This window comes from Oncorhynchus keta, chromosome 28, assembly GCF_023373465.1.
Source record: "Oncorhynchus keta strain PuntledgeMale-10-30-2019 chromosome 28, Oket_V2, whole genome shotgun sequence".
Classification (NCBI taxonomy): Eukaryota; Metazoa; Chordata; class Actinopteri; order Salmoniformes; family Salmonidae; genus Oncorhynchus; species Oncorhynchus keta.
Window position 1 is genome coordinate 42,982,410 of NC_068448.1, and position 24,125 is coordinate 43,006,534.

Here is a 24,125-nt window from a genome sequence, read left to right on the forward strand (position 1 = left end):
ACTTTACCAATGTCAACTAGATTCTATTGATTTATGACATTTTTCTGGTGAGCCAGGGTTTATTTAGTCTTCTAATGCAAAAGGTAATGACAGAAGAGAACCTGCATGTATCTTATTACATATATTACATATACATATATTATTATAGAGAAGTTGACTAGCAAATAGCCTACCAAAAGGTCAGAAATTATAAGCAGGGTGCGGCCCTCAATCTCAATGTGTGTGTGTGTGTGTGTGTGTGTGTGTGTGTGTGTGTGTGTGTGTGTGTGTGTGTGTGTGTGTGTGTGTGTGTGTGTGTGTGTGTGTGTGTTCGTGCGTGCGTGCGTGCGTGCGTGCGTGCGTGCGTGTGTGTGTGTGTGTGTTCTGCATGGTTAGGTGGAGTTGTGTGTGTTTGAGAGAGTATGAGATTGTGTGTGTCTGATTTGTGACCAGGTGGAGTAAGCACAAAGTCAAGTTCTCCTTGATTGTCATTTACACTATAGTGTAAGAAATGCATTACATGCACTCAACTGTGCATAACTCAATTATATGCACTCAATATGGAAAGAAATGGCATAGGGCAACCAATGCCCAATTTGTACAGTCATTTCTCCATCGACTTGTAAAGACAAACACTTTGATCAGTCTTGTGCTCGCTCTCTGTTCCCCTTTCGCTATGACTGAACTGCTGCTTCTATATTTACACACTGCTGATCGCTGGAACTTTATCAAGCATACATGGAAATGAGATTAAGAATTTGGATTGTATTTTATTTTATTACACATACATAGATGTTGGGATAATATTGGTAGTTCAAGTAATTAAAGTTATTTTAACTGACAGGAGTGGTATTTGTAGTAGTAGTATTACTGTAGTAGTAGTAGCTGTAATAGTAGTAGTAGTAGTAGTAGTAGAAGAAGAAGAAGAAGAAGAAGAAGAATAAGAATAAGAATAAGAATAAGAATAAGAAGAAGAAGAAGAAGAAGAAGAAGAAGAAGAAGAAGAAGAAGAAGAAGAAGAAGAAGCGAAAGAATAATAGGGGGAACAGTTCTAGTTATTGTTATATTAGAGTTTGTGGCTAAAATATAAACAGTCGCTACTTCTTCCTTCTCCCTAAGCCACAGTATAAACCCTTCATATAGACACAGTGCATTGGATTGCATTGCATTTAAATCATTACAAGAGAAAAGCACATTTCTTTGAGAAATTGCTATTTTTTTCAGTCAACACAATTGGATTCAAATGAATAACCGTGGTGGAATAACGTGTTTTCTTTTGCACAAAGACATCAACATGCCTAGCAATTAACACAGGCATAAGGTAATCCATTTAAATGGGTTATTTATTTTCATTCTATTTAATTAGGAATTGATTGAAAACAGTGACATGGATCATTTTTTACTTTGTCACCTATATAGTCATTTTCAACAAATATCAAACGTTAAATATGCAAAGAAATAAGAATCAATTTGAAGTAGTATTGTATTTGCCCTTCAGATATCTAAAATCTCTCAGAATTTCAGTTCATCATTTCAGTTCATAGTTTATTTAGTACCAATAAATACATTCATAAATAAATGACAAAAATAACAATGGTCTGGAAAAGTCCTTATTCTTAAACAGATTTATTCAATAATTCCCCCCAAAAAGTACACTTGGGTTATTTATTTATTGGTTATTAGAAAATGTTATTATATTTTTCACATGAAACAAGAGAAACTTAACAATATTATATATAACTATAGTAGCATATTGACGTAATGGGTTTGCTGCTTGTTTATTGGTTCATATTTTGTCAAAGTGAATTATGAAAAAAGCATTTAACAGATTGTGAAAGTTCTCATGTTTTCTCTACTCCACAGCATCAGTGAATTATTGTAGCTGCCCACACGTTTTGTGTGATCTTCGCGTTTTTGATCGATTCTGTGCATAACTCCACTTTACATGTTGCAGGTTGGGTTTTCCCCAGTCCTTACATCTGTGTGTGCCCTTACAAAAAAAGAAACATGAAAACACGTGGTTTTCAGACACATAGTCTGTACCAGTCAAATGTTTGGATAAACCTACTCATTCCATGGTTTTTTCTTTGTGTTTAATATTGTCTACATTGTAGAATAATAGTAAAGACATCAACACGGTGAAATAACACACATGGAATTATGTAGCAACTAAAAAAGTGTTAAACAAACCTAAATATATTTTATATTTGAGATTCTTAGTAGTGACTCTTTGCCTTGATGGCAGCTTTGGCATTCTCTCAACCAGCTTCACCTAGAATGATTTTCCAACAGTCTTGAAGGAGTTCCCACATATGCTGAGCACTTGTTGGCTGCTTTTTCTTCACTCTGTGGTCCAACTCATCCCAAACCATCTCAATTGGGTTGAGGTCGGGTGATTGTGGAGGCCAAGTCATCTGTTGCAGCACTCCATCCCTCTCCTTCTTGGTCATTCATTGTCCTGCTGAAAAACTCATTTTCGGGATCAGACACGTGGGTTTTTGGACACGTGTGAATTTGTACATGGATTTCTCACATGTACATTTTTCAGTCAGACATGTGGTTTCTGAACTTTTCACATGATATTATACATTGCACATGTGGTTTTGTAACTGCCGGGATAAGAACCTGGGTCTCACTCTTGAGAAGCCAACGTCTTGACCATTAGACCAAATGGCCAACATGTGGAATTGCATTTTCACATGTGAAAATCTCATTTGCAGTTTTACATGTCAAATCAAATCAAATCAAAGTTTATTGGTCACGTACACAGTTTATCAGGCGTTATAACTGTGCTGAAAAAGCTTAAGTTACTAGCTACTAACAATGCAGTCAAGTGCCAAACAGCTAAAATGTAAAAATATTATAAAATCAAGAATAGCACTGTAGCAGTATGAAAGCGCAATCTATGCATTTGTACACCGGGGGAATTATACACTACATGACCAAAAGTATGTGGACACCTGCTTGTCGAAGATCTCATTCTAAAATAATGGGCATTCCACTAGATGTTGGAATATTGCTATGGGTACTTGCTTCCATTCAGCCACAAGAGCATTAGTGAGGTCAGGCACTGATGTTGGGCAATTAGGCCTGGCTCGCAGTTGGCGTTCCAATTCATCCCATTGGTGTTCGATGTGGTTGAGGTCAGGGATTTGTGCAGGCCAGTCAAGGTGTTCCACACTGATCTCAACAAACCATTTCTGTATGGACCTCACTTTGTGCACGGGGGCATTGTCATGCTGAAACTAGAAAGGGCCTTCCTCAAACTGTTGCCACAAAGTTGGAAGCACAGAATCATCTAGAATGTCATTCTGTGCTGTAGTGTTAAGAGTTCCCTTCACTGGAACTTATGGGCCTAGCCCAAACCACGAGAAACAGCCCCAGAAAATTATTCCTACTCCACCAAATTTTACAGTTGGCACTATGCATTCGAGCAGGAAGCGTTCTCCTACAGTAGCATCCGTCAAACCCAGATTCGTCCGTCGGACTGTCAAATGGTGAAGCGGGATTCATCACTGCAGAGAATGTTTCCACTGCTCCAGAGACCAATGACGGCAAGCTTTACATCACTCCAGCCGACGCTTTGCATTGTGCATGGTGATCTTATGCTTGTGTGAGGCTGCTCAGCCATGGAAACCCATTTCATGAAGTTCAAGACGAACAGTATTCATACTGAACAAAAATATAAACGCAAAATATAAAGTGCTTGTCCCATTTTTCATGAGCTGAAATAAAAGATCCCAGACATTTTCCATACGGGCAAAACACGTATTGCTCTCACATTTTGTGCACACATTTGTTTACGTCCCTGTTAGTGAGCATTTCTCCTTTGCCAAGATAATGGCGGTGCTGTAATAAAGCCGTTTTGTGGGAAAATGGTTACATTTTCAAAATCTAGAGATAACATGTTTAAACTGTGTTGAGTTTTTTGGTCATTTTGATGTCAAATTGAATTGTTTTTACCGAATGAAAAACAAATGAGATTTTCCATTTACATGAGTGTAGCCAAGCTAAGTAGCTAGCTAGCTTTATCGACTGGCCTACCCTTCCTCCTAGACTTTGATTGTTGCTTTCATGATACGGTTAGATATATTAGTTTTTTTTAAACTATTTTTCGATTTACTACAGTATTTTGTGCACTTTGAGATTATTCTTGTATACTGAAAAGCACTTTACAAATGTAATCATTAATTATTATTAAAACCGATTTTTATCTCTTTGAAAATGTGTGAATGTGTTTGCTACAAAAACAAATGTATGTTAACATGAATGTTACTTTGGAAAATTTCAAGCCGTCAATATTCTTGTGAGGTGCTTTATGTAAAAATTCTGCTAATTTTATATTTTTTTTTAACGTTGGTCAGCCCTATTTCTAATTCATTGATAATAAGTATACATTGGAAGAGAAAAACCAGGTCGGTCAAATGGTCAAGACATTGTCTTCTCCTGTGGGAGACCTGGGATCGAATCCTGCTGCTTAAAAATGCACACATGTGGAACAGAATACTGTATGTTAAATGTAACCATGTATCTGAGGCATGTGAACATTTTAAATTCATGTGAATGTTCATATTACCAAAAACCATGTGTCTGACTCATGTGATTTTTTTTCCTCTTATTTTTTTCACGTGACACATTTTTCACACGTGATTTGTTCATACATATGTCCGAAAACCATTTGTATTTTTTCTCACAGGTTTTTCATATTTTTTTTGTAAGGGTCTCCACACTGTTCAATGCCTGCTTTTTCAACCCGTACACTAAATGGGCTTCATCATTGATCTCAGTCATCACAATGGTTCAGCAGCTCCTTTACACAATACTACATCATGAGCCTCTCACAGGTTGAATCATTGCACTGTGTGTTCCAATGCACTCCTTCGGCAGTGTGTGTGTGTGTGTGTGTGTGTGTGTGTGTGTGTGTGTGTGTGTGTGTGTGTGTGGCAGAGAGAGATGTGAGGTCTAGCTTTGAGTCAGAAGCAGCAGCTGAAGCCTGGGTCTGAGAGTGTGTGTGGGATGAGACCCCCCCATTTCCCTCAATTGTCTCTCATCAACACACTCATCAACTATCTCTCTGCCTCTCTCTTCCCTCTTGCTTATTGAAGACAAGACACACTTGTGTAGAAGTGTGAGAAAGAGGATTGCAGTGCGTACGCATGTGCATACGTGCGTGTGTGTGTGTGTGTTTGTGTACATCTTTGTGTGTCCACCCCTTTCGCAGTGAGTAAGGCGAGTGGGCGGTAGCAGCAACTGGTCTGCTTATGTGGTGCGATGCATAGCAGACATGTTTCTCACTGCTAGATATTACTCATTTCCTCAGCCCTACACTCACACACACACACACACAAACACACAGTCTCAGTTAGACGCTCACGCACATACACACACTGACACACAGAAGCTCGCAGCTTCTCAGTGGTCTTGCTGGTGCTATTTTTCACTTATACGGAGCTCTGTGGCATCGTGTGACTGGTGGCTGTTGTTGGTGTTTCTATTGGCGCTGTGGAGGTAAAGTAGGAAGCAGCCTGTGGAGAGGCGCCTGACCCCCCCTAGAGGTTCTTAACCCAGGAGGGCTGCAGCATGTATGACCACCAACACCTGGACAACACTCTGGTCAACAGCCCACTCTAAGGTCAGTTACTGTACATCACAAGCAACTCCATCAACCCATCTGTTGTCTGTGTTCTCAACCGCTCTTTTTATGTCTCAATGTTGTTTAGCTGTACACGGATTTGACTACTTGTTGCTGCATAGCAACTTGACCCTTGGAGTTAATGCTTTACTCTCTCTTTTTTTTTTACATCAGATCTGTGATAAGGATTCAAATGGGTTGACTTTGATTTTCATACAGATGTTGTTTCAGAGTGTAGGTGGAGATAGAGTATATCTTATGTCGGCGTGGTCGCACCTGTTGATCTAGTTTTCGACAGCGGAGGTAGAATGGCTGTGAGTCATTCTGGGTCCTCCCTGTGGTCAGATGCTGAATGGAGGGACTGTCTTACTTTCATACAGGGCACTACTAATACAACAATGCTTTTATTTACCGTGAAGAGGAGAGGGAGAAGCGTGATGGAAAGCAGGAGAGAATGAGAGGAATTTCAGGCATTCTTTCCAATATTTCAAAATGTATCTTTTGAAAGTCATACATTTCTCAATGACATCAAAGCATGTTGATATTTGTTTGAGTTTATTTGAATCCAACCACACTGCTATGAGATAAGGCTGTGTGTGTTGCTGTGCGTGTGTGTGTGTGTGTGTGTGTGTGTGTGTGTGTGTGTGTGTGTGTGTGTGTGTGTGTGTGTGTGTGTGTGTGTGTGTGTGTGTGTGTGTGTGTGTGTGTGTGTGTGTGTGTGTGTGTGTGTGTGTGTGTGTGTGTGTGTGTGTGTGCCTTATCAGCTCTACTGTGTGGGAGGTGAGGGAGTTTTTCTTTAGCTTTAGAGTGAATCTGCAAAGGTTCTCCTCAGAGAGCATCAGAATCAGCCCAAATGATTCCCTTGTCATGCCGCTGCTGTGGGATGGAAGCCTGACAGGTACATTGGAGCTGATTTGACTTGGCCTCTTTACTCCTTGTGGCTCCAGTTGATGGGATTAGCTGGCACATGTGTATTACCGGGTTATTTAGCGGAACACTGTTCACTGCAACCATGCCCCCGAGAGTGTATTTGTCCAGCAAACCAACACTGTACTACAGCAGAGAGCAGTCATATTTTCTTCTTGATACACTTTGATATCTAGCAGTCCATAAACAATATTCTCTACATACCATTTCACAGTTCACAATTGCTTTGGTCTCAGGGGAAGTTTGATTTATGAAACTTTGTTGAAGTGAGCCACTGGTGAGTTGGAATAAAGTCCTGAGGCGTTTCAGGACATTCCAGGGTGAAACAGCTCGCCTGTTGCCCCTGCGTGTTGGATTTCCATGGATACCGTAGTTCTTTCAGTATGTTAGCGTTATCTCTACCCTGTTTAATCCACATCAATACAGGTAAGGGCTAAATTGCAAAGCGGCATTGTCACAAAATGCTGTTGCTTCACCTGAGAAATCTGCTCATTTTGTCTGTTGTGCTTGTCAAAAAAAATCTGTTCAATTCCCAGTAATTCTACTCAATTTAAACCTGCAGTATATCCCAGACTGTCCAACCACCCCCTCAACACTTAAGTCAATGCCTGGTGTACTTTATCTTTCGTCCATATGGAGTGATTGATTGACACTGAACAAAGCAGCAGTCTTTCAACTGAGACAGCTGAACACTCCACTCCACTTCACTCTGCTCCAACCCCCTTTTAGAGTGTGTTTTCTTGTGGAACTTTGAGTAGGTGACGAGCGACAGTTTCCCCGGCTCTCCCCGGAGAGAGTATCCCAATGTAACCTGTCTTCCCTATGTGGACTCAGTTTCCATGGCGACAGCTTGGCGTAGCGAGACGGGGAGAGTAGGCAGGGTTCAGTCGGGGCAGACAGGCGTGCGGACGAGCCGAGCGCTGAGTGACGGGGAGGACTGGCGGGCGGCGGGCGGCGTGCGGCGGTGGCAGTGGCAGTAACGGTGGCGGCAGGAACAGCTGTGCTAAGTGGAGCCATCACATCAAAGCAGCTCATTTAGAACATTTGGAGAAGAATTAACAGAACTCCCACGCGCTCCACACTGAACGAAGCAGGGCTGCTCAGCTCTGATACGTACACGGAAGCAAATTATACTCTCACGTGTCAACACACACACACACACACACACAAAGATACACACACCACCTCCCGCGGCGATACCAACAGTGTTCCTCTCAGTTTAGGATGGATGGTGACCAGCTCTGTCCATCGCTGGGGGAGTGAGATTGAGTCATAGCTGCCTGAGGGGTGTGTGTTTCCGTGCTTCCCCGCGTTTTTTCATTCATATATGCATGTGTGTGTGTGTGTGTGTGTGTGTGTGTGTGTGTGTGTGTGTGTGTGTGTGTGTGTGTGTGTGTGTGTGTGTGTGTGTGTGTGTGTGTGTGTGTGTGTGTGTGTGTGTGTACGTGCAGTAGTAAATAGGACATTGAGGAACAGCCCTCAGGGGTGTGAGGGAGGCGGTTCATGAGAATAGTATGAAACCATATCTCCATATTTAATCCTCAGAGAGAGAGAGAGATGAAAGGTATCCTGCCGGGAGTGTGTACAGCATGTATGTTTATACAGCTATGCCGCACTGCCTCGGAACTGCACTGTTCGCACAATGCATGCCGTATTTTTAGAGCACTTGTGGGAGTTCATGTGCTTCTTGAACGAGACCAGTCAATCGGAGAGTTTCTCACCACATTACCAGCAATGTATGTATTATGTGTAGCAACTACGACACCCTTGAGCAGGATGTGTTGAGCCAGAGTTTGTGAGCTTGACGTTTCATTGGGTTGGGGGTTGATTTCTTGAAGTTCTGTTGACCTCAGAGACTCCAGGGCTCAATTCAGTAAATTCTGCATCGTTGTATTTGCAAGCCGACCTCCAAAGGATTACAGCAGCCATACATACTCAACTGGCTGACTGAGGGTTCGAACCCGGACCCAGAACGGGGTCGATACACACGGGCTTTGACCCCTGGTATAATATGAACACACATAAACTATGGTAAATGAGCTTAAAAACTGCAACATTTTCTCTCTGCCCAATGGCAAAATATGGAAAGTTGCTTTAAAACTTCAAAAAGTGTCTCTCTGCCAACAAGAGGAGTGTGACCAGTATGAACAGTTTGGAGTCGTATGAGTTGTAAAGTGGGGGGGTTTGTTTTCTTTGACAGTAAATTACAATATCCATTTGGACCTTGCCACCAAGGAAATTTGTGTGACCGGACCTTTTCAAATAGTACTTGAGTACCCATGGTTACAATGTTGCACAGGCGAGATAAACATTCTCTGTCTATTTCCACAGTAGATCGCTCTGCCTCAATCTGTGTCTGGTGTTTGCATGTTTGTGGGTATCAGAGCTGACTGACTGCTTAGTCCTAACAATTCTTGACAGCTAGGCCTGATAGACAGTCCACATTTCACTCTGAGATGTTCACACTTCACTCAATCTCTCTTTCTCTCGGCTACCTCCCTTTGTCTCCCTCCTCTCTTGTTCACTCTCTCTCTCCCCTCCTCCCCTGTCTCTCTGTGTAGGTGATAGGTCGTTCAGGACTAGGGTGTCAGTGATCTGACAGTGATGTCGTGTCGAGGCCCTCCCCTCTCTCTGCGGCCCTCGTTTTCCCGTGAGTCCCATGTAACCTAGCCGCCCCCGCCCGCCGCCGCTGGCGCTCACCCATGAATCCCAGCCCCGACCGCGGCAAAGAGTGCCTCCCCCCCAAGAAGAGGGAATCCCGGCAGGGCTCGGTTGACCAGCGCACACTCCTGGACGAGTTCAAACCGCCCGCCTCGCCCCTCAGGACCCGGCCCGCCGGCAGCTCAGGGAGAGATGAGGGGTGCAGGGAGAACAGCGACGAGGCTCTGACGAACCCCCACAGTCTGCTACCCTCTCCCCCACCTCCCCTCCCACCCCCTGGTATCCCCCTCCCCCTGCCATGGCACCTGCCTTACACCCCCTCTGTCCCTCTACCCTTCCTCCCAGGCCAGGTAGGAGAGAGGAGGGGGTCAGGCTCACCCTCCTGGAGGGATGATCTTCTCCCTTCCCCACTCCCCCATCACTCCAGGTGGCTCCGAGGTGAAATCCCCCTTCCCCTTCCACCCTGCTCATCCTCTTCCTCCTTCAAGAGCCCCTTCCCTGCTGACTCCAGAGAGATGTGGTCCTATTTCAACACAGAACGAAGGGACTATAGCTCCTCTCTCCTCTCCCCCTCCCACCTGTTCAGCCAGCCCCCGCTCTACCGTCCTGACACCTCCATGACTGAAGGCAGACACAGACACCTGGGCAAGAGGCCCAACGGGCTGGATGGCCCGGACAGCAGGACTGCCTCTGCCTCCAGGGTGGCGCCCCCCTCAGGAGAGTACGGGAACGAACCCAGAGGCAGGGCCAGGCTGGGCGGCAGCCTCCACGGTTCCCATGCCAACGGGCGGCGGAGACACCAGGAGGATCCCACGGGACGTTCTCAGACGGTTGCGATTTTCCAAGATTCCCGAGCGCCACCTCCGGAGGGCCCTGACTCACATTCCTCTCTGCAGGACAGGGATCCCCGTGGGACGCCAAAGCCTGGGACCCTCACCCTGATCCCTAGCAGGCCCCAGCCCCATCGGGCAGACCCCCGGGCAGGGAGAGGGGAGCTCCTGGACCCCCTGGGGAGCTCTCCGGCTAAGGCCCAGATTTACTACTCCCTGGGGTCGATGTACTCTACCCTACAGCCCAGCCACCTCAACCCCCAGGCTCAGCCCTTCCCCCTGTACAGCCCCTCAGGCAGCCCTCAGTACGGCCTGCACAGCATGAGGAACTCACAGCACTCGCCTCAGGGGCAGCCCAACAGCCACGTCACTGAGAGCGACAGAGAGAGGGAACGAGAGCGAGACAGAGAACGAGACAGACGACGAGAACAAGACAGAGAGAGAAAACGTGAACAAGACAGAGACAACCGGGAGAGAGACAGTGAACGAGACAGAGACAAAGACAGCGGAGACCTTTCCCCTGGGCGGCAGTGCTCACGTCCCCACGCCTCCCCCCTCCTTCCCCTCACGGCCACTTCACCCCCTGCCCCCCACCACCACCACAACCCCCCAGCACTCCTACCTCATTTTGCCAAGGGATCTCTGATTGAGCTGGTAGGGGGCCGTCTAAAGCGTGTGGAGGAGCTGAGGACGGAGGACTTCCTAAGGAGTGCCAACACCTCCCCGGAGTTCCACCTGAGCACCTGCACCATTCTGCTCATCGCCCCCAGCGACACACACGGCTTCAACCACCTGCAGGTCCTCCTCACAGACCGCAACACTCAGGTCAGGGGCTCATCTATCTTCTAGATTTCTATTCTCTATCTGAGTCACTTCGAGACAATATATTATAATAAAGGCACTGGTCATTCACTACATAAGCAAACGTTTGCAATCCTCTCCAATCACTCAAACATGTTAACATATGACAAATTTGCTTACAACAAGGATTTTTCAAATCATAATTTAAATGTCATCTCCTTAGTATAAAGGGATGTATATCCCCAGCACTGTTGTGAATATGTTGTTGCTGTTCTGTCTGTGTAGGAGTTACTAACAGTTCTGGTGGAGTACCCGTTCTTCGTGCGGGACCGCGGCTGGTCTTCCTGCTGTCCCCAGAGAACCTCCCAGCTCTACGGCCTATCCTGCCGTCAACTCAGCGAGGGAGACATCTGCCTGGCCCTCACCCCCTCACACACACCTCGCACACACACACACTCACACACACGCACAGCCCCGCGGGGCCACCGCACACACACTCGGGCCAGGGCCGGCGCCAGCTCACACAGGGAAGACATGCCCCCTCCTCCCCCTCCTCCTCCTCTTTCTCATCCCTCCCCTGCTCTCGCCCCTCCTCCTCTTCCTCTGCCCCCTGCAGAACCTCCCACCCAGGAGCAGCCACGCTCACGCAAGAGGCGATGGTCCGCCCCCGACCTCCTACCCCCTACTGGAACTACCGAAGCTACCGGGTACTGACAAGACCACCAATTTACCTCACGGCTCCAAGCATAGGAAGCGGCAGTAGAGCTTACACACGTACACACACACACACACACAGAAACACACACATGCAAGCACAAACACACCCTCCTTGTCTCTAGAGCACACACATGGCCACACAGTAGAGAGACCACAAGGCAGGGTTGCAGGGAAGGACAAAGGAATGCAACTTTACTTGTGTCCACACTGCTGCCCAAAGTATGAGCCTTTACCCCTCTTTCTTCGTCCCTCTTTCCCCTCTCTCCGCTTAGCACACCTCTGACAGGGGTAGCTGTCTGAGGACTCCCAGAGAGCTCCACAGTGACAGACGTTGAGTGAGACACTGTTTTTGTTATGGTTGTCCCACACGTCTACTTACTGACAGTGTTTTCTGCAGGGTATCGGTTTTCTATCAGGGTTATGGAAGCAGGCTCTACTGAAGATGTCTATTGCAGAGAGAGAGAGAGATATATATATATATATATAAATATATGACTATATATTACATTACAGATGTTCTATAAATATGCTAAACCGATTTAATGCAACCTCTCTGATTGTCACTTTCGTAATGCGTTCTCAGTTTTAGATTTTCTCGCTTCTTCTGATACGAAGTTTGACTGTCAGTCAGTCAGTCAGTCAGTCAGTCAGTCAGTCAGTCAGTCAGTCAGTCCATCGGTCAGTGGGTCTGGGCAGGCAAGGTAAATGAATGTATCAGCTACTCTTCGCCTTTTTACTATTCTCGTTACCGGGGGGGTCATGTTAATCTCTTGTTCGCCAAGGTATTGCCCTCCAATATGTTCTTAACATTATCTCAGTGAAAGGAAAAACACTAATGAAAATTGCGTAACAGACAATCCTCTCCCACACAGGTGGGTCTGTGTCACTTCGCCTTGACCCCGAGAGTGTTTTTCCATTAAAAAATACATTAAAAAAAAATGGACCGGCGGGAGAGTAATGGTGCTAATAACAGGTTGGAACAGGATGCTTTGTGAACACACACTTGACCCCTCTGTACTGTACTCTGTACCCCTTCTGTTCCCCTTTCTTTTCTCCATGTACTGTATACGTTTGAGCGCAGGGAAAAAAAAAACGATTGAAAGTATTTTAAAACTCAGATACGGGTATCTTTTCTGATTCAGCACACTCTTTCACTTTAGTTTTTTTCAACTTTTTTTAGTTTGTTTGTTTTTTCAAAAACAAAAAAAAACCTGACCTGTTTTATGTTTTTTTTTTCTTTGTAAATGTTATAGCTATAAAAATTGTATATTTTTGAAATTGTGAGTCTGTTATATGATGTTCGCTAGAAATTATAAAAATTAAAAAAAGCTTTATGAATTTATACTGAATGAGGTGACTTCATACCCCATACATGCATGATCAAAAGTGTTGTACACACAGCCAATGTACTATCTTAGTTGTAGGGGACATATGTCATAGGAAAAGAATTATGTCCAACACTCCCATACTATGACATTTAATAATAATGGCATCTTTCCTGACAAAGAGCGATGGTGACTGAAACGTTGCCATTAAACTATGGGAGCATTCAAGCAATGTGCACTTATACAACTATTTTTAATTCATGGCACAAGATAAAACGTTTCTTATTTCAATCATTTTTAGTGGTTTAAAGATTTGTAATGATTAACCTGATCTATAGGCAGGTCTATACGTCTGTCACAGTTCCATACATCACACAATGGATATAAAACCATTGATATAGTTACTAGACTCTAGCTGCACATACAATTCAATCACAAGTTGATTATGAGGGAAATGGAGGAATGAATAGCTGCCATTTTTCATATTATATAAGATACTGTACAAACATACTCTACTCACACAACGTAAATGAGGAAAATATTAAGGAAAGATATCAAACATACTGTATACTGGCAAAATGATTACATTATCTGTAGATTATATTGTCAAACCCAAAAATAAAACCAATATTTCAACTTCTGTAGGTTAAGAAAACTATGAGTGTGTTTACACAGGCAGCCAAATTCAGATATTTTTTGGGGGGTGTCTCGACACTCGACTCACCCCTCATCATGGCTGGCTAGACTGGGACAGGAGGGTACCAGGGGGGAATGTTCCTAAGTGTTTACTTAGAGATGGGTCCTGGTCTCATCAGTGCTGGGAGAGGGTTGTGACTGACCCTTTTTCCTTCTCCCCCCATGGTGATGTGTGTGTGAAGGCGTGGTCTCTCTTATGGCCCCAACCTCTGGCACCTCTGCAGTAGGTTGACAGCAAACAGGGGCACTACCTGCACACCAACACACACACACAGACAGGAAGACATTGTCACTGACTAGGACTACAATGACCTCTGCTGGTAGCTACTGTAGAATTACATACAGTTTACTTCTCAAATGGGAGGGAAAGACCTGGATTGATAGAATTAAAAACTTTTTCATATTAATACTATATAACAATATAATAACATTGTACAGACAAAAATTACAAAATCAACATACTGTAAATATGGGCCCACTAAACTAGGCAAAGTGTCAGTTGCTGTAGCACGGGAAATCCCTAATCCACAGTGACCCCTGACCCCATTACATTAGCCACCTGTGCAATGATCAGCTTCCTGGTTTTCAGGGGGCTGGCGTCGGGAAACTCCTCCCCAAAGCAGAGCTCAATCTCATAGCGAGGTCTGGGTCCCGCCCCCCTGAGAAAGTCCTGGAGCTCTGTGGAGAGAGGGAACGGGAGAGGTGGAGAGAGAGAAGGGGATGGAAAGACATTACATTACATTACATTTAAGTCATTTAGCAGACGCTCTTATCCAGAGCGACTTACAAATTGGTGCAAACACCTATGACACCCAGTGGAACAGCCACTTGCATCTAAATCTTGTTGGGGGGGGAAGGAGAAGGATGGAGAGAGACTAAGAGAGGGATTGACCGGGAGCCAGTTTCGCTGAATCACCATATCACATCTGTTTGCTACACAGAAGTTGTATTAGTGAAGCCCCTACCCTTCAGAAATATAGATGCAGTCAGCAGCTTGCAGGTCCTCTCTCTGTTCAGCTTGTTGGGCCTGTCTGTGTGCTGGGCCAGAGGGCCACTCCAATACACCCTGCCCTGGCAGAACCTCTTGATAAACACCCCATCTGGAGCCACCCACACCAGGACACCCCTCTCCAAGTGGGGCAGCAGGCGGCCCATGGCCTCAGCGATACCGGGGGGCAGGTGGATGACCCCTGGAGGGGGGAAGGGGACCTGTTGGGCTGTGCAGGGGCCATAGATCCTCTCGTTCCCCAGGGGCACCTGACCATGTAGAATGAAACAGCCATCTGGGGTGCTGGTGGTCACATCTACTACTAGCTGGTCCTGGTAGAAAAGACACACTCGCACACGGAAGTCTGGACAGATGCAAACACAGACACAAGCAATGCAAACACACACATACTAATTAAAGGTCCAAATCCAGTCCTTTTTATCTCAATATCAAATAATTCATAGGTAACAATTAAGCACCTTACCGTGATCAATTTCAATTGAAATGGTAAAAAATTAACAAAAATGGATTCTTAGGAAAGAGTAATTCTCAAGCAAGACATTTGCCAAAACTATCTGTGAGGTTTGGAACTCTCGTTCTCATTGGTCTATTAACTCATTTATCGCCTGGTGATGTCACCAGACAGGCCAAAACTCCATCCCACCAAAACAGACAGAAATCTCAGGCTCTTTTCAAACACTTACAAACTTCTTACACACATTTTCATCATTTTCACAATTCCACAGTATTATTTCAACCTCACAGTGTGGAATAATATACAGTGCCAGTCAAAAGTTGGACACACCTACTCATTATTTATTTGGACTATTTTCTACATTGTAGAATAATAGTGAAGACATCAAAACTATGACATAATGTAACGGTTTTCTGTATGGCAAAGAGAGTCGGACCAAAATGCGGCGTGGCTATTGAGATTCGTGTTTAATAAAAACAAAGTAAACACGAATCAATACAAAAACAATAAACGTAATGAAAACCGAAACAGCCTAAACTGGTGCAAACTAACACTAGATCGTTACAAAGACACTAAGGACAATCACCCAACAATACAACCAAAGAATATGGCTGCCTAAATATGGTTCCCAATCAGAGACAACAGAGTGAAGGAAAAGCAGCCAACAAGTGCTAAGCACATGTGGAAACTTCTTCAAGACTGTTGGAAAAGCAAGAGTGTGCAAAGCTGTCATCAAGACTAAGGGTGGCTACTTTGAAGAATCTAAAATATGAAATATTTGTTTAACACTTTCTTTGGTTACTACATGATTCCACATGTTTTTTCATAGTTTTGATGTCTTCACTATTATTCTATAATGTAGAAAATAGTAAAAATAAAGAAAAACCCTTGAATGAGTACATGTGTCCAAACTTTTGACTGGTACTGTATATAACACAGGACAATCACATTTTTGATTGCATAGGGCCTTCAATCAATCAATCAATCAATCAATCAATCAATCAAGCATTAACCCACTCAAATTTGAATAACTCTGCAGTGTATTGTCTCACCAGAGATCTGTGGCGTGGGGCTGAATATGGAGAAGGTAGCAGAGCTGTCCATCTGGGGAGTCCCTGTGTTGGAACAGTAATGTACATGGTCCAAACCCCCTTGACGGGAGAGAACACAAACACATATCATATCTAATTCAACATTGTTCAGTGATTCAGCTACCAGTCACACATACATGGAGGCTGATACTGACCACTGGGGTTGACTCTTCCATCCCTTTCCTCTGATTCCCTATGGCAGCCAAACTGAGGGGAAACACATATTCACAGCAAATCATCTGACTTGTTACGGAACATTCAGTGCAAGTGTGCAAAATTCATCCCTACGTAAATCTAAAATTATTGCCATAGGTGTCCTCTAGATGGCAGCAACTATGCACCTGTCAAACAGCATTGAAAACAAAACCGTTGCGTTACCTGTGGATGGTGTGTGATGGTGTTCCTCAGGTGAGCACTGGAGCTCCTGGTCTGGATTATCACCTGACTTTCAGTTTCAGGAGATTCTGAGAGAGCGAGAACGAGGGTTAGAGAGTAATTACTCACACTTTAAACCCGTACGGGTCTCTGTGCTCTCTAGACTCGTGCTTCATGAGTATCGTGCTTCATGAGTATCGTGCTTCATGAGACTCGTGCTTCATGAGAAGACTGAAAATGGAGGCTACTGGTACCTGAGCATCTGCCTGTCGCTGTCTCTGCCTGGATACGGTAGGCCTTGTAGGGCTCGGAGACGTCCAGCTGGCTGCGCTCTGGGACCTCCTGGAAGTCTGTGCTCTTGTTGAGGGCACAGCGGATACGAGTCTTCCAGGAAGTGGGGTCTGCCTTGTCCCTCCCCTCTCGATACTTCCCCTTATACACTGCCCACGCCTGGTAGTTGGAAACACAACACATAAAGGTATGCATGCACGCACACACACACACACACACACACACACACACACACACACACACACACACACACACACACACACACACACACACACACACACACACACACACACACACACACACACACACACACACACACACACACACACACACACACAATATGAATAACCATTTGAGTGCATATTAGTGCCAAATGAGACATAAGGAATAAGTTGGTGGCTTACACTGAGGACTGAGTGTAAACATGAGTTTCATTCCAAAATGCTATATATCCATTTTCAGAAATGTTGGTAAATCAGCTTTTATTGTTAAAAAAAAGAAATTCTCACTATGGCAATGACAGACGTATTTGGTTGAGAGGGGTTGGTTGAAATGTGGAGGACTAATTTCAGTTTAATGCATTCAGTTGACCAGGTGTCCCCTTTCCCTTTAAAATCACTTGATGGTTTCATTTCAGCATTTGCAAAAATCCTATATATCTGCCTCACATTCAGAGAAATAAGTAGTACTGCTAGGTTTTACACAGTCATATTTAACAAATTATACATTGCGACATCAATATAAAAAAAATGTATTATGAAAATAATTCAATACAGTACTATGAGATCTACATGATGTATAACATTTACATGTGACATTTTAATAATTTAGCAGATACTCTTATCCAGAGTGACTTATGCAAGTGCATTCATTTGTCTTACTGTAAGATAGCTACAGTAGGTGAGACCACCAAAACATCACCGTCAAATAGAAATATACAGAATATGTTCCAGTGTAACGGATGTGAAACGGCTAGCTTAGTTAGCGGTGTGCGCTAAATAGCGTTTCAATCGGTTACGTCACTTGCTCTGAGACCTTGAAGTACTAGTTCCCCTTGCTCTGCAAGGGCCGCGGCTTTTGTGGAGCGATGGGTAACGATGCTTCGAGGGTGACTGTTGTTGATGTGTGCAGAAGGTCCCTGGTTCGCGCCCGGGTATGGGCGAGGGGAAGGTTTAAAATGATACTGTTACACCAGCAACAAACAAACAAAAAAAAACATTTTCGTAAACATCTAAAAATCTGTTCAATAACATCCGAGAACAGTATTTTACACACATGAAGGTAACCGTAAGCAAATAAACTCTTCACACGCACTGTTATTTACATGGGCATCCAAAATCAATGCATTCATTGGGTCGAAATCAATAACATTGATCAATCTGCATTGAATTGGACAACATTTTGCCACGTCACAGCACAAGTTTTATTTTGCATGGATCTTCTGGGGAGTCTCTATTTGATAATGTTGTACAAATATGATGTAAAATAAAGGATAGAGTTATGTTTTTGATCCCTCTTTGCACATGTACCTAGACAAACATGCAAAAACATAACTGTAATCAAGATGAGCAAACTTAGGCATGCCACCAAAACAAATGCTGACACTACACATCCTGACACTACACAAGTGTGTCTGCCAAAATTATGAAAGACAAGCACTGCACTTTTGAATTCCGTAACGTGAACGTGGAAGAGGTGAAAAAATAATTATTGTCTATCAACAATGACAAGCCACCAACTGTCAATCTAGATGGAAAATTAGTGAGGATAATAGCGGACAATATTGCCACTCCTATTTACCATATCTTCAATTTAAGCCTACCAGAAAGTGCGTGCCGCTAGGCCTGGAGGGTAGCAAAAGTCATTCCGCTACCCAAGAATAGTAAAGCCCCCTTTACTGGCTCAAATAGCCAAAAAATCAGCCTGTTACCAACCCTTAGTAAACTTCCTCGTGAAAAATGTGTTTGGCCAGATACAATGCTATTTTACAGTAAACGAAGTCTGATAACAGACTTTCAGCATGCGTACAGGAAAGGACATTCAACAAGCACAGCACTTACATAAATGACTGATTATTGGCTGAGATAAATTAAATATAAAAAGATTGTGGGGGCTGTTTTGTTAGACTTCAGTGGAGCTTTTGACATAATTGATCATAGTCTGCTGCTGGAAAAACGTAGGTGTTATGGCTTTACACACCCTGCGATATAGTGGGTAAAGAATTACTTGTCTAACAGAACATAAAGGGTATTCTTTAATGGAAGCCTCTTCAACATAATCCAGGTAGAATCAGGAATTCCCCAGGGTAACTGTTTAGGCCCCTTACTTTTTCAATCTTTACTAATTGCATGCCACTGGCTTTGAGTTTAGGAATTGGTGGCAAGGAATATGTTATTCCTAACTATTTCTAAAACTAAAAGCATTGTATTTGGGATAAATCCTTCACTAAACCCTAAACCTCAACTACATCTCGTAATGAATAATGTGGAAATTGAGCAAGTTGAGGTGACTAAACTGCTTGGAGTAACCATGAATTTGTGGCAGCAGATAGCCAAGTGGTTAGAGTGTTGGGCTAGTAACCAGAAGGTAGCAAGATCAAATCCCTGAGCTGAAAAGGTAAAAATCTGTTCTTCTACCCATGAACAAGGCAAATAAGCCACTATTCTTAGGCCTTCATTGAAAATAAGAATGTGTTCTTAACTGACTTGCCTAGTTAAATAAAGTTCAAATGTATTGATAGAACAGTAGCTAAGATGGGCAGAAGTCTGTCCATAATAAATTGCTACTCTGCCTTCCTAACACCACTATCAACAAGGCAGGCCATAGTTTTGTCACACCTAGACAGTAGACAATTTAAACCTACTAGAAAGTAGGCTTAAATTAGGTTCAGTAGTGTGGTCTGGTGCCATAAAGAGGGACTTCAAAGTATGGCACTTGGCTCAGAACAGGGAAGCACGGCTGGCCCTTAAAAGTACACGGAGGGCTAACATTAATGATATGCACGTCAATCTCTCAAGGCTCAAAGTGGAAGAGAATTTGACTTCATCACTACATGTTTTGTAAGAAGTGTTGACAACTTGAATGTACCGAGCTGTCTGTTTTAAACTACTAGGGAACCCATGCATAACTCACAAGAACCCAGGAAGAGTAGCTGCCCAGGCAACAGCTATTGGGGATCCCTAAAAAATACAAATACAAAATAGGCTAGAAAAAATAAACATTCTAACCTTGAAAAGGGCTGCATCTTCATTCAGATTATAGTCCTGTTTTGCCGCGTGTTTCCATGGGATCCTGAACATAGTTTTGTTCTGGTTCTCCCAGGTGAGTCCTGCGTACTTTCCACTGTCTATCTGCGCTATCAGCCACTCTCTCAGATGCATGTTCGTGCCTGCCTTCTCCATCTTGAAAATATGTTTTAAATTAATACTTTAAAAAGAATATTCAAAAGTTGTTATTGGCCATGTACAGACCACAAGTAGTCTACTCACAATCACATGATCCCTCTTTGTACATGTACCTACAGTAGACTAACAGGCAAAAACAAAATGTATTTGTTTCAATAAGGCTATATCAATCTTTTCAACTATTTATTTTAGTTAAATTATAACTAAATGTGCCCATGACGGTAATCACCACGCATTGTTGGAGTGGTTGGACACCTTTCAAGACGAAAATGAAAGTAAGTGGGCTAAAGTTAGAATACTTTCAGTTTCCGACTAGAGTTGTAGGCCTACGTGCCATAGGCTCAGGTAGCTCTCAGAGTGCATGGAGGTGTGACGTTACAGTGAAAATAAAGCGAGGTGTGAAGTTTTTAAAAAATCAACAAAACAAACGATTTGCCTCGGAGATGTCTTTTAGAACATTATGCAGTACGTTCCGTTATTGCACACGGTGATAGCCTATGTCTGAAACAACTGATCTCAAAAAATGTTTCAAGTGTTATTAGTCGTATGTACAGGATACACATGGTAGACACGTCATCCAACTAAATGCTTATTTGCAGGTTCCCTTCTTGACGATGCAACAACCGTGATGTAATAGTTCGTTTTTTTTAAACAAAGAATACGAACATATAGTAAATGGCCCAGTAGAATAGAATAAATATTTTAGCATAAGTATTACAGGATTGCACAATTGGGGCTGGGGGCTGGGGGCTGGGGGCAAGTGTGCAAATTGTGCAGTGTAGTAAGAGTCTGGAAGCAGCAGTGGTGATGTGTGCCAGTAGCGGTGTGTGGATAAAATCACTGAGGAAGCCAAGCCAGTAAAAAAAAAAGCCATATTACAACCTACGGTTCCGTACGATGTGATATTTGTGTTGTTTTCTCTATAACCCATCCGTTGTCTTTTTGTTGTCACAGCCTTATCGTATATATCACAGCGGCGTATGAACAAATGAGTTATAGAGCAAACGACGCAGCTATCACAACATACTGTAGGTTGCAATATGGCTTTTCTTAATACGGGCTTGGAATCCTTAGTGATTTTACCCACGCTCCGCTACTGATCTGAAGTGATGCATTCTTAGTTATTAGTTAGGCATAACGATCAGACCAGTTTCTTTTCCTCGTGACTGAGTGGCCTCGGCGTTCCCCTTTCCCCTCGCCATGCGGTGGACGGAGCATGCACCACAGTCACCCTCCTTCAGGATGCATAGCTAAATATATATTCTCACGAAAGGGTTGTCCGGGTCACAATACACAATACACGATACGTACACCATGAGTATGATTGCAGCCCATTCAAAAGACATAGTAAAATGACATGAAAAGAGAGAGGAGGCATTTATCAAAAGACTGCATATCAATTTATTCAATATTTATCCGATATTCACTGGAGTGAATGACCCACAGCTTGGTTGAAAGTAACTGAAAACATTGAAATACATTTTTTATTTTGTGGTTAAAGGCTGTCCTGTGAGAAATGATGCCTCTCTATCCTCGCCCAGTCTGTGTGGAGAGGTACAGAGATGAGAGGAGTGGAGAGAGTTTGACAGAAGAAGCCCCTCAGATTGGATTGAGGGGGACCCCCTGAAATGAATGTGCATTATAAACTAGGTGGAGCGAGCAATGAATGCTGATTGTCTGACAGCCGTGGTAAATCACGGGTATGACAAAACGTTTATTTTTACTGCTCTAATTACGTTGGTGACCAGTTTATAATAGCAATAAGGCACCCCGGAGGTTTGTAGTATATGGCTAATATACCACGGCTAAGGGCTGGATCCAGGCACTCCAAGTTGCGTCGTGCATAAGAACAGCCCTTAGCCGTGATATAATGGCCATATACTTAGTGCCTGAAAAGGGTACAAATCTGTTCTTCTACCCCTGAACAAGGCAAATAACCCACTGTTCCTAGGCCTTCATTGAAAATAAGAATTTGTTCTTAACTGACTTGCCTTGTTAAATAAAGGTCAAATGTATTGATACAACTATAGCTAATCGTGCATTATTGCTGGAATAACCCCCTGATCACCACATCTGTCATGTTGAGAAGTCATGTTGTTTCACCTTCACAGCCGGGAAATCCACACTTCCTTTAAAATGTTAAGAGGGGTGTGTGTGTGTGTGTGTGTGTACGGGTGTGTACACGTGTTTCTCTGTCTGCTATAGGTTTAGTTTCCTGTTCTTAACCACAGTGGTAACAATGAAGATTCATTTAGCCACTGATGCAAAGAAATGACAACCAGACAAAATCACGACAAATTAGCACGCAGAATATATATTTGATTTGATCTACAGCGAATTCATTCTCGCTGACAAATAGATATGGAGTGCATTCCAACAACATTAAAATGGCCCTTTACTCTTTTGTCCTTGGCTGTCTCCGTATTCACATTCCTTAGACTCTCTAGGAGGCTATCTCACCTTTGTGTAAATCGTTGTGTTTCTACAGTATATTTAGCATTTTGTTTAAAAAAAGAAATAGGAAACCACTGTTAAAGGCAAACACACACACAGTATAATGGCTTCTGATTGGCTAAGATCTAACTTGCCCACACACTGAAAGCTGATAACACAACTTTCATGTGAAAGTGGAAGTGTGAATTAAGAGGATTGTTATCTGAAGTCTCTCCGCCTCAGACCCAATACTTTCATTCAGACCAACTGGACGAAAAAGAGTCAGTTGGCCTTGTCTGTAATCTGGCTTGCCTACTATTTACTTAAACTGCATACTGTGTACTAATCGTACTACATACTCTTTATAACGTACTCTTAAGTACAAACGAGTGCAGAAAACAACACATTTTACATACAGTGCATACTACATTTTCCAAATGTCACATACTGTAAAATGTTATATTTTTGTATACCCAAAATGCCTGCTATTTAGATCGCAAGTAGGGGTATTTGGACAGGCCAATGTCCTGTGAATGTCTGGCCTACCGAAAGTACAAGAACAAGGACCGTTGAGCTCATATCACACACAAACACACACACAGATACACACACAGATACAGTACACACACACACACACACACACACACACACACACACACACACACACACACACACACACACACACACACACACACACACACACACACACACACACACACACACACACACACACACACACAATCTTCACCACCAGGGGGCAGGTCTCCCTTTTCCTATGTCCAGCTTAGAGCAGCTCAGAGTAGAGGAGCAAGTGTGTGTGTGTATGTGTCTGCGGCATAATTGTGAGTGTGTGTATATGTATGGGGTCATTAAGTGTCAGACTCTGGGGGGGGAAGCAAATAAACAGAAATGTTCATTTTCTTCATCAGTCTGATGAAGTAACAGTGGAGCCTGTAGGGACATAAAACAATGTGACACCAGGAGGAAGTCAGAGACAGAGGTGGTGATGGATGAGTGGGCCATAGAGATCACTCATTCATTTCTACAGGGGGTTTGTGCTTGGCAGTGCTGCTGGAGGTCAGGTCTTGAGGATGGAGGGTTGATGAGGGCTAAAGCCAGGCAGTGTTTGGGGTCAAGTTTGGGGGCAGGCAGCATGGGGGAAGTGCTGGGGGATGCAGAAGGTGGGTGTAGGGGAGTAAAGCTTCTGGGTGCAGAGGATTGAGAGCCATATTATCACTCTATTGACCCCTGACACCTGGGGTCTGACATACACTGGGGCTGGTTCCAATCCAAGTCAGTAACTTCATTTAAATGGAATTGGTCCCAACGTGTCCCTAGGTTGTTACAGATTGCTATGTGTAAAAGGTTTGACCTAGAGGAGGCTGAAACATTGCCCTGTTCTCCAGACTCTTGGCATGAAACACGCACACACATACACACAGGCTAAGTTTAGCTGCATTAAAAAGTCTGCGAATGGCGAGGAGCACTAATCCAAGCCAG

General features: G+C 43.6%; 2 protein-coding genes across 7 annotated transcripts in view; one reads left to right on the plus strand and one right to left on the minus strand.

The window, feature by feature from the left end:
- The window catches only part of LOC118361390 (ataxin-1-like), a 45,000-nt gene extending 32,702 nt beyond the window's left edge, over positions 1 to 12,298 (plus strand). For 2 of the 4 annotated variants that reach the window (XM_052483114.1, XM_052483111.1), the window contains exons 2-3: positions 9,100 to 10,854; positions 11,116 to 12,298. In XM_052483114.1, coding sequence (XP_052339074.1) covers positions 9,241 to 10,854; positions 11,116 to 11,544 — 2,043 coding nt within the window. In that variant the 5' untranslated portion in view covers positions 9,100 to 9,240 and the 3' untranslated portion in view covers positions 11,545 to 12,298. Of the gene's footprint in view, positions 1 to 334; positions 5,612 to 9,099; positions 10,855 to 11,115 lie in introns of those variants that run through there. The other 2 variants (XM_052483113.1, XM_052483112.1) reach the window with 2 other exon arrangements.
- A 495-nt stretch (positions 12,299 to 12,793) lies between these two features.
- Positions 12,794 to 20,557, minus strand: LOC118361391 (interferon regulatory factor 4-like). 3 transcript variants are annotated; one of them, XM_035741280.2, is made up of 9 exons: positions 20,277 to 20,556; positions 20,016 to 20,189; positions 16,752 to 16,947; positions 16,501 to 16,586; positions 16,278 to 16,329; positions 16,084 to 16,182; positions 14,534 to 14,920; positions 14,128 to 14,246; positions 12,794 to 13,819 (listed from the first exon to the last, which is right to left on the minus strand). In XM_035741280.2, the coding sequence occupies exons 2-9, from the start codon at positions 20,187 to 20,189 to the stop codon at positions 13,763 to 13,765; spliced, it is 1,170 nt and encodes a 389-aa protein (XP_035597173.1). In that variant the 5' UTR covers positions 20,277 to 20,556; the 3' UTR covers positions 12,794 to 13,762. The 3 variants fall into 3 exon arrangements, with proteins under 3 accessions (XP_035597173.1, XP_035597174.1, XP_035597172.1); XM_035741281.2 differs by having other exon boundaries at positions 16,084 to 16,146; positions 20,016 to 20,557; XM_035741279.2 differs by having other exon boundaries at positions 20,016 to 20,556.
- Positions 20,558 to 24,125: the final 3,568 nt, after the last annotated feature.

What these genes read in the sequence shown, in the direction of transcription:
- LOC118361391 (XM_035741280.2), bottom strand. Translation starts at nt 20,189, where the DNA reads ATGGAGAAGGCAGGCACGAACATGCATCTGAGAGAGTGGCTGATAGCG. An exon ending in AGCGACAGGCAGATGCTCAG is followed by an intron (nt 16,587 to 16,751) that starts GTACCAGTAGCC and finishes TCGCTCTCTCAG; the next exon opens with AATCTCCTGAAACTGAAAGT. An exon ending in CCATCACACACCATCCACAG is followed by an intron (nt 16,330 to 16,500) that starts GTAACGCAACGG and finishes GTTTCCCCTCAG; the next exon opens with TTTGGCTGCCATAGGGAATC.